A 9,693-nucleotide genomic window follows, 5' to 3' on the forward strand; every position below is an offset into this window, starting at 1 on the left:
TTGGGTTTAGCATTGCTGAATCCGCAATAAAATGTTACTCAAGTGAATATTATATTAATAGAACTATACATTACAGTACCACTAGATTTTACAATGTATGAAGCATTAAAATACTAGTCATAGTATACTTATGCTGCATAGTTCAGTTATCAGGCGAGTGGCTTCCGGTTCCATATTCCACGGATTTCGAAGCCCGGAGGATATAAGCAGTAATCCATAGTGATGCTATTATGGTACACAGTATTTTCATTTTGCAGTTTAGTCCCCCTTACCTTACTTACCCTGTTGCGGCTGCGAACGTGGTTGCGATTTAAGTGCTTCGGCAGGTTACATCCCAGTGTCCCAGTCAACATTTTTCCCTTTCCCATGGTATTACCGTAGTCAAGCCGAACAGACAGAGCTACTTTTATAAGAGGTCCGGACAGAGCGTAGAAACTTTTCGCCGATGCAATGTAAGAGCACAAGCTCCACCTCAGAACCAGGCAGAGGGAGGGCTTCTAGCCTTCCAAATGCCACGTATTCCAGTTTACTCATTCCATTTACAAGTAGACTGCAGCTACACAGTGTACACACAGCGCTTGTGAATTCAAAATATCGCTGTTCATGGTAATAATCAACCACAAATCAACAAACATAATACAAATATGTTAATGTTAACTATCAACTGCCAGCGCTTGCCATCATCGTTATCTTGGTGGCTATTGCTTATTAAAGTGTACAAAATTTAAATTCTATGTGGATATAGGTGTAAGCACAATAACCATGAAATTAATGTGACATAATAATATGCTATTTGAATTTGTATAAACTGATATGTTATTTGTATTTAATAGCAGATTCTATGGCGGCCGTTTACTAAGCCATAATTCTGTAATAAACACCACCATTATAATAAGGGCTTTATTTACAATCATAATTATAAAGCGAGAAAACATCCGTAATCACAAAATAAAAAAATGATATCGGGAATGGATGCTTATCATGGCCTGGTACTGTAGTTTCGCAGAAAAATAGTTCCAGAACCATTGACTTGTATCGGCACTGGCATTTCCAGTGTGATACCGGTATTCACGATAGCCATTGGTCAGACAAGCTCGTTTTTATGATGGCTATTGGCCAAGCGAAGACCAATGTGAATTGCCTATTTCACCGGGCCCGGTATTTTATGGCCACCGGGTCCCGAAGACAATAGAATGGTTTGTTTGCACAGTCATCGCATCGGCGAATGCTTGAGCATAGGCAGATCATAGCGCGGCCGGACCTTGATAACTCTCTCTGTGCTCTGTCGCTCAGTCTGTTCAGCTTGACTACGGTATTACTGTCACGCCGGCGATCCGTCTGGTTGTATCCATACCGTACGTGTTTACGTATAAGGTGTTATCAGCTACACATGTAGACTGCGTACAAAAAAAGCGGGTTCCAATGGTAACCGCTCATCTGTCTGCGTAGACGCTGCGGTTTGAATGAGCAACCATCAATGTGGAATGTGGAAAATGATACGTGCAGTGTGCCTACGGTAGCCGTGGCCTGTACCGTATGTTTCGTAACCGTACCGTAGTCCGCTTTGTTCAAAATTGTGCAAATAACCCGATTATTTTCGAGCGAACTAAACGTGGTCGAAAACGGCCTGTTAAAATTTAAATTGAGTGTATGCCTCTATTTCAATCGTTTTTGCTGTTCTACTATACGGTTTGCGAACCTTTGTTTGACATTAAATTATCCGACCTGTACATTTTAGAGGACCATTCCGCTCGCTAAGAAAGATGTCCGGACTAGATGGCAACAGTGTGTTCATGGGAGAAGCTCCCGATATGATGGACGATGGAGATCCTAATAGTCTGCTGCGAGCTGTTCAAAGGTTCAAAGAATTTCTTTGCACATTCCACGAGGGAAACTTCGTCTACAAATACAGGTGAATCGTACGAACAAGTTGGAACTTGGAAGAACTTTTTGTTTGACGGCAAATAGGTGTTTCTGTAACGGTGAAACTGCAGTTTTTCTAGCATGTTTGCACGATGGTCGATGGGGTTATTACGGGCTTAAGGCATCGTTCACATCGTTAAACCGAATACAGTTACGGTGACTTACTTGGCATACTGTGCTCTTCAGGGATGAGCTTCGGCGACGGTACATTTTGGGACAGTACTATCTGGATGTTGATATGAGCCACCTGTTCCAGTATGACGAAGGCCTTTCCGAAAAACTGACAAAATTCCCTGCCGATTATCTGCCTAAGGTAAAACAGGCCGGAATGATAAGTACGGTACCTACTGAAATTGTGCATGTGACATACGACTGGATACTTGAAGTTACGATTAATCTTACAATCAGCAAGATGACAGGAAACAATTTGAAATGTGCACTACGAGTAGGTTTTCTTAATATTTAAACTTTAAATAAATTAAACGCAACACTTTGGCGCCAACGAAAAGAGCTTCGTAGGTTTTTGCGAATCCTGGGCGGTTGCGCACTGCGTGTTGTCTATGGGAAAATTGCAACAGCAGTTCTAGTTGTTAAAAAAATATTTTATCTAATAATAAAGTGAAAAATATTAACCAAAATGCATTTTAAAGAGTGTGGTGTGTTCCATCATTCAACTTCCACGAAACGTCATCTGACTGCATAGTTGCTATCTTACAATTTGCCTGTCTCCTCTGTTTTGCTACGCTAACTTTCAGAACAGGCTGTAAATATTTCTCACACTTCGTGTACAGAACTTCAGCTTTCAAGAAATTATCAGAAAAAAGTTATAAAACGTGCTCTGTTGTTATCAGTTCGAAGAAGCAGCGAAAGATGTAGCGGATGAAATCACCCGCCCACGACCAGCTGGAGAAGAACAGATGGAAGAAATTCAGATCATGCTCTACAGTTCTGCCAAGCCGATCAAACTGCGTGACGTTAAGGTTACTAACTTACTGCCCTGAAACTGAGTTAGAAATTTCGTGAAATAAGAGGCAAGTTGTATTCTTCCAGAGCTCCTATATAACCCAGTTCGTTAAAGTGCATGGTATCATTATATCGGCTTCCGGAATTCGAGTTAGACCAACATCGGTTACGCTTGAGTGCACTGGCTGTGGATACCAAAAAAAGGATCTGAAGCTAAAACCAGGCTTTGAAGGCATCGCGATGCCCCGGAGCTGCGATAAGTAAGTTACAAGTTTACAGCTACTGTTCATTTTTAAACGGATTCAGCATTTTGTTTTTTGAAATGATTTGGCTGCTTTTTTGGTTTTGTTCAAAGGCCGGCGAATCCTTCTGGAACACAATTATTACTAATTAGATTAACAGAAAGATAGATAGATATGCTTGTTTTCAACTTCAGTGTTTGGAAGAAGCTCATGAAGAGCAGAGCAACAGTCTCACAAATTTGTACAGCTGTTTTTGTGTTTCGTTTATTTTGCCGTGTACAGAGTAGCTGCTCCAGATTTCTGATATGCATCGTCATTGAAGTAATATTAAGTGATTAATTCTGTTCTGTACCTTACAGCCCCAATATCCGCATGGGACAAAAGTGTCCTATGGATCCTTTTGTTATTCTTCCAGAGAGCTGTTTAAGTCTAGATTTCCAGACATTGAAACTGCAAGAAGCGCCTGATGATGTTCCTGTTGGCGAGTTGCCCCGGCACATCCAGTTATACTGCGATCGGTAAGCAGTTTACCGTAGTAATCTGTTTATGTTCTTCGTGGAATTGTTTAAGTTGTTACTGTATCCTTAGTGAATTTTGGCTTTCTTTTTTTCGTGCGAATATTGTTGTACAGTTGTATATGAAACCGAAAACAAAAAGCGCAAACTCAGGACGGCTCTGAAGGCAGATCTCAAAAAATTGCATTTCGTGACGGTCGAATTTGAATCTCTTCACTTTTGCACTAAAAGATATTAGTTCTAACTGGTCATGTAGACACCGTGATATCCGCATGCTGACTATAATTACTCTAATTGGAAATCGTTTTCGGTGTTGCCATGCAGGAACCTTATCGATCAAGCCGTCCCTGGGAATCGCGTAACCGTACATGGAGTCTACTCAGTTCGCAGTGTTGGCAGTAAACAAAAGGATAAAAGCGGGGCTGGAATTCGCATTCCGTATCTGCGTGTGATCGCCATGGAGGTGGATCGGGAGGGTAGTGGCCGAGCAGGGACTCTCGTTGGGCACATGTTCACAGAAGAGGAAGAGGAAAGCTTTCGCCGGCTTTCTGCCGATCCGAATGTGTATGAAAAGATAGCCAAAAGTATTGCTCCATCCATTTTTGGCTACAGCGACATTAAGAAAGCCATTGCGTGTTTGCTCTTTGGAGGCAGTCGGAAGCGGTATGTAGTTACAACAGTATTTTTCAACGTGCAACATGTTAATGCCTTTCAGTTTTGGTTGGTCAGGTTACCGGACGGGTTAGCTCGCCGGGGGGATATCAATATTTTGCTCTTGGGTGACCCTGGAACAGCTAAAAGCCAGTTGCTCAAGTTTGTGGAACGTGTGGCTCCGATTGGAGTGTATACTTCCGGCAAAGGCAGCAGTGCCGCAGGGTTAACTGCTGCAGTTGTCCAGGATCCAGTTTCGGTATTCATAATTAATTTGATAATTGATTAACTGATGTCGCATACGAAAACTTCATCACTGCACTGATTAATTTATAGCGGAATTTTGCGATTGAGGGTGGCGCGATGGTGTTGGCGGACGGTGGCGTTGTGTGTATTGATGAGTTCGATAAAATGCGCGAGGATGATCGCGTGGCCATCCATGAAGCCATGGAACAGCAAACCATCTCAATTGCCAAAGCGGGAATAACCACCACGCTAAACTCTCGTTGCTCGGTTTTGGCAGCGGCTAACAGCGTTTTTGGCCGATGGGACGACACGCGCGGGGACATGAACATGGAGTTTATGCCCACTATCCTGTCCCGCTTCGATATGATTTTCATTGTTAAAGATATTCACGATATGGCCAGGGACCGCGTAAGTTTTCTACCTTTACAACTGCTATATTGTATACAATGCTGAATGGTGGTACAGAACAGTGGGGGAGAATTTTGATGATGATTGCCAGTAGATCGGAGTTTTCTTTTGCAGATTTTGGCAAAGCATGTCATTGGCGTCCACATGAACGCCGAACTTATCAGTGAGGAACAAGAGGGAGAGCTGACGCTTAATTTTTTGCGAAAGTATATCCTGTATTGTCGCGAGTATGTCCTTGATTTTTACAAATTCCTGGTTCCATTTCGCTGGTTAAGAAATTAATATTTTTTGTAGTAAATGTGGTCCGAGATTATCTGATGCTGCGGCTGAGAAACTTAAACATCGCTATGTGCTTATGCGCAGCGGTATCCGTGAACAGGAGGGAGACAAACCACCGGCAATTCCCATCACAATTCGCCAACTGGAGGCGGTTGTAAGAATTTCGGAAGCTTTGGCAAAGATGCAGCTGATACCTTTTGCCGGTATTCAGCACGTCGATGAAGCTCTACGACTGTTCCAAGTATCTACGCTGGATGCAGCTGCCTCGGGATCGTTGTCAGGTTATAATCGATTCTGAACGATTTTTCGGCTCACCGGCACAACTTGAAGTGTTTTAAAAACGTTATTTGATAAACTGAGATCATGTCTCAGATAGTCCGATTGTTAAACTGTTAATTTTCAGGAGCCGACGAGTTTACCACTCATGATGAACAGCAGTTACTATCCCGTATCGAAGCTCAGATCAAAAGACGTTTCGCCATCGGCTCCCAGGTCTCCGTTCATAATATTATGCAGGAATTTTCTCGACAGGTAAAGCTAGAAAATTATTTCATCCCAAAGTGGAGTTGCGCTTATTTGTGGAACTTCATTTATTTGGGGTTTTATAGAAATATCCGGATAATGCCATTTCCAAAGTTATTAGCGCTTTGGTTAGGAGGGGCGAAGTACAGCATCGGATGCAGCGAAAAATGCTGTATCGCGTAAAATAGCAACCGATGTCTTTTTACATATCGTCAAAATATTGTTTTTTTAATTTTTTATACAAGCTGGTGTTTTCATCGTTGAATGCTTTTCATTGACCATCATGCAATGTTGCGTTTACTGTTTTGCATTTTTTTTACATTTGGATATACGTCTTTGATGGCATGGTGGGTTTATTAGTATGCACGACACGAGTTTGGCTATGTAAAGGCAGACCAGGGGAAATTAAATGAAAATTAATAAGTTCACCGTCAGAAAATTGAAATGCTGACGTAGTTGGTCAAGTGTTGCGATGAGAAATCAAGAAATATTGAAAGGGGAATTAGCGATTCATAAATGGTGTTACCACGGGCGGACGTCAATGGGAGTTAGGAAAAGACGTCTTAAACACACTTGGTGCAGAATGAAAAGTACCCTATTTTATCAGGCTGAATGCGCTTGTCAAACGGATCCTGCTAGATGGTTAACCCGTTTCACCATCGCAAATGCTTATCTGAATGGGTCGCGTTGACATTTGGGATACATGCGTATTTAGCGTTACGGCTCAGCGGGAGACCTTTGCTGGCTCATAACTTCCATAGTTGATATATCACTTATCAATTTGGTTTGATGACCATAAATATCGGCTAACCAAGACACTGAAGACAGTTAAGCCATGTAGATTATACTCTTTGTGGCACCCGTAAAACGTCGGAAACTAACATGTTTTGGCACCATTTTATCCAGCGGTGCCGCACTGGATGGCACATTGGTTTTTTCGTGCCCAGTGCTGTATTATGCAAAATACCATTTATTTAATGCTGCCCGTTCAACAAAAATGACATGAATTGCACGCGGTATTTATCTGAGTATTTTCATAATGGCGCGGCATTAGATGGTGACAGTTATTCCACTTCTTTTGGCATTTGTTAGTTTCCATTATGGCGTTGTGCCTGCAACTTCTTGTGATCTGCGCATCATGTAAACAATTTCTCGTGACCTTCCTGATTTTCTTCCATCAGGGTAAGCAAAGCGCCATTGTGTTATTTCATTTTAACCTCACATTAACAAAGAATACGAGCACCTCTTATTTTAGTATGGGAAAGTATTAAAAATACCGTATTTTGTATCAAGGATAATTGTACCGAAAGAATCTTTAATACGTGCTTATAAACAATGAGTGGTGGTCGGGGTATCTTGTTGTGTATAGCTGGTATAACATTCATTATGTACAAAATACATATTAGCGTTTAATTATTAATCGAAAAGGTGACAGTGGCTGATTTTCTACTTTTTAATGCAGCAGATAAGGTGCCTTCCCCGCGGGCCGCTGCTATCGTTCTCAACGTTTTCAATGATTATAATTACAAATGACTCGTTTCTGGAACCATGTCTAAGAGTTTAGAAAATTGTTGTGTCTGCTAAACACAACAATTTTCTATACTCGTAGCTTTTGAGGATGCATCATGCATATGTCAGAGCGTACTCGCTATACTATTTGTTTCTTTGTAACAGTTTATGCCACAAGTATCAACATACCGACAAAGGATGCCGACGGACAATTCATAAGTGACCTATCTGGAAATGGTCGGCCCAATAATAATAATCGGATGCCTCCTTCCGCTTTTCAAGACGGTCGTTTGAAATTATTACTACATGGTAATTAGCAAGCAATTGCTGGTACACGGCTGAGTGTAACCCACGAAAGCTATTGGACGATGTTTGACTTTTAGCTTTTATAACCAAACTATCAGAGGAAATGCGGAGCGATCCGGAAATCGGTATGAATCCAAAACAATGTAAGTCCACCTTCTTATGCAGCATAGTTACAATCTATGGCTTTGTCCGTCATCTTGAATTTATATTCGCCAGAATTCGGAAAGCATGAACTAGAATAGCCTTCGAATTTTGATTACTAAGAATTTAAGCTATACTTTCTTACAACCCAGTAAGACCGAGGAATATTAATTAGATAGTACAGCTAGGTAGTAATCAAGTGGGATAATATTAGCTTGAATATTTATATACTGCTCGTAGTGACCGTTTTTATTATGACCGTTCGGACATAGTCAGGGTACGAGTATCATCTTTGAAACCTAAATTTTTACATTTTTTGACTGTGAACAGTCTGTGGTATAAACGGTCAATAGTAATTCTGTTTCCACCGAGACGACAAATGAACAGACTGTTATTGACAATTTTGGATTCCAAGATTAGTACTGGGAGCAGTGAAATCCACCCTGCTCTTGACGTACAAACCCCAAATATAGAATAGCTGGTATAATCCCGATTTAGTACTGATTACTTTAGCATAACAAGTTCCGTATTTAGCCGAATTCCTACTCCACCGATTACGGGGTTTGTACAACCACTTGAAAGACCATCCGGCACTAATGGATAGTCGATTATCCGTTGGCCGTCCATTGGAGCTCCCACCGGAAGTATCCGTCGCCGGCGTCAGGAGTGATGCAGCAATAACCGATAACAATTCCGACGATTTCGCGCGTATAATCCGGAAGCGCAAACTTGAGCTGCCGCTTACGGAAGCTTGCCCTTCCGTAACCGAGTGGCTTTCATTGGTGTGTATATTCAGCCCTGACCTTTCTTATGTCTTAAGTGACTTCAGGCTCTTTTATGTCAATTTCGTTTTACTTACTTGCCATAACATGGCTAACTGGGCAATTTTTTTCGCATTTTAGAACAAAAGTCGCGATATTCACGATGAGGAAGTGGAAGTGTTCCAGCCCCAAGGGGATCCAGGAAGCGATGAAGAATCTCAGCTCGGAGCTCAGGTAGGTCGACCGGATCGCCAGGTAAAGGACTGTTTATCATATGCAGCGATCTAATGGCACGTAGAGAAACGTCTGAAATGAAGTTTTTTATTTTGTAGTACTTCTATACGACACGGTGTATAAACGGTGTAGAAAATGAGCCCTGCGTCGGATCATCAAGTTTTTACACGAGTCGATGCGTTACACGAGTAAGGTTGTTCACAAAATCCCGTAATCCGCTTAAGGTCACGTATTGACCTGATCTACAACTCACGTAAGAAAAGGCAGCTTGAGTTGGTTGAAATTGAGCCTGATGTCAATTAGAAAACAACTTATTTTAACATGGAATTAGCGCGATATCAATTAAGATAGTGCTTTTCAAATTAAAAGTGTATCATGAGTAATAAACCCTTATCCATGCATGGATCGCTTACGCTGGTCTTTGTATAGAAGGGTTATGTTATGGCGCTCGTTCGAAAGAAGCCGACTGAGTTGTTCGATTGGAACTGGATCCAGGTGGGATAATAAGAATAATTGCAAATCTGCAGTGCATATCCCGAATTCACGAAACCTTTACTTAATTATGCTCACCATAAAAAAAAGTTTTCTTGTTCCAGGTTGCTGTCAGCTGTAATTGCGGTGTACGCAAGAAGTTCTGATAGCCCTTGGCGATGATTAAGCTATGAGTTAATAATGTACTATTTCCTTGTGTTTTTCAATAATATGTCAAACCAGCTGTTACAATAACCACTATTAATTTTTGTCTAATAGTTTTCGAATATCGCATCGTTGCGTTTCGCGACCCCGCTTAGTAAAGCCTAATTCAGCTTCTTACATTTATGTCCACTTTATAAACACCTCTTACATATTTACCTTACTTTCTAACCGCCGACTTCAAGTTTTTGACGTACACTCACTGGTAAAGTTAATTTTTGACAGAAAACGTGTACCTATTTTGTATGCCCAATAAACCGAACGCCATAGCGAAAGTTGTAAGAGCGAAGTGGAAAAAAC

The 9,693-nt window shown here is 41.3% G+C and overlaps 2 protein-coding genes across 3 annotated transcripts; both read left to right on the top strand.

Moving 5' to 3' along the window:
• Positions 1-1,596: 1,596 nt before the first annotated feature.
• Positions 1,597-6,144, top strand: LOC129586163 (DNA replication licensing factor mcm5-like). Its single transcript, XM_055479212.1, has 12 exons — positions 1,597-1,912; positions 2,110-2,236; positions 2,775-2,903; positions 2,974-3,146; positions 3,488-3,646; positions 3,968-4,306; positions 4,373-4,553; positions 4,631-4,948; positions 5,063-5,175; positions 5,243-5,508; positions 5,631-5,758; positions 5,836-6,144. Exons 1-12 carry the CDS (start codon positions 1,764-1,766, stop codon positions 5,935-5,937), a joined length of 2,184 nt encoding a protein of 727 aa, XP_055335187.1. The 5' UTR covers positions 1,597-1,763; the 3' UTR covers positions 5,938-6,144.
• Positions 6,145-6,357: 213 nt separating this feature from the next.
• On the top strand, positions 6,358-9,684 carry LOC129586378 (uncharacterized). Of its 2 annotated transcripts, none has more exons than XM_055479582.1 (8): positions 6,358-6,931; positions 7,424-7,567; positions 7,642-7,707; positions 8,240-8,487; positions 8,608-8,721; positions 8,799-8,888; positions 9,130-9,195; positions 9,297-9,684. In XM_055479582.1, the coding sequence occupies exons 1-8, from the start codon at positions 6,850-6,852 to the stop codon at positions 9,336-9,338; spliced, it is 852 nt and encodes a 283-aa protein (XP_055335557.1). In that variant the 5' UTR covers positions 6,358-6,849; the 3' UTR covers positions 9,339-9,684. The 2 variants fall into 2 exon arrangements, with proteins under 2 accessions (XP_055335557.1, XP_055335558.1); XM_055479583.1 differs by having other exon boundaries at positions 6,361-6,931; positions 8,608-8,700; positions 9,297-9,683.
• Positions 9,685-9,693: the final 9 nt, after the last annotated feature.

This window comes from Paramacrobiotus metropolitanus, unplaced genomic scaffold (genome assembly GCF_019649055.1).
Source record: "Paramacrobiotus metropolitanus isolate TYO unplaced genomic scaffold, Prichtersi_v1.0 Parri_scaffold0000020, whole genome shotgun sequence".
Taxonomy (NCBI): domain Eukaryota; kingdom Metazoa; phylum Tardigrada; class Eutardigrada; order Parachela; family Macrobiotidae; genus Paramacrobiotus; species Paramacrobiotus metropolitanus.

Coding starts and splice junctions, on each gene's coding strand:
- LOC129586163 (XM_055479212.1), top strand. CDS start 1,764: ATGTCCGGACTAGATGGCAACAGTGTGTTCATGGGAGAAGCTCCCGAT. Junction 3,647..3,967: donor ATCCAGTTATACTGCGATCG/GTAAGCAGTTTA, acceptor GTTGCCATGCAG/GAACCTTATCGATCAAGCCG. Junction 4,307..4,372: donor TTTGGAGGCAGTCGGAAGCG/GTATGTAGTTAC, acceptor TTGGTTGGTCAG/GTTACCGGACGGGTTAGCTC.
- LOC129586378 (XM_055479582.1), top strand. CDS start 6,850: ATGGCGTTGTGCCTGCAACTTCTTGTGATCTGCGCATCATGTAAACAA. Junction 7,708..8,239: donor CGGTATGAATCCAAAACAAT/GTAAGTCCACCT, acceptor TTCCGTATTTAG/CCGAATTCCTACTCCACCGA. Junction 9,196..9,296: donor TCGATTGGAACTGGATCCAG/GTGGGATAATAA, acceptor TTCTTGTTCCAG/GTTGCTGTCAGCTGTAATTG.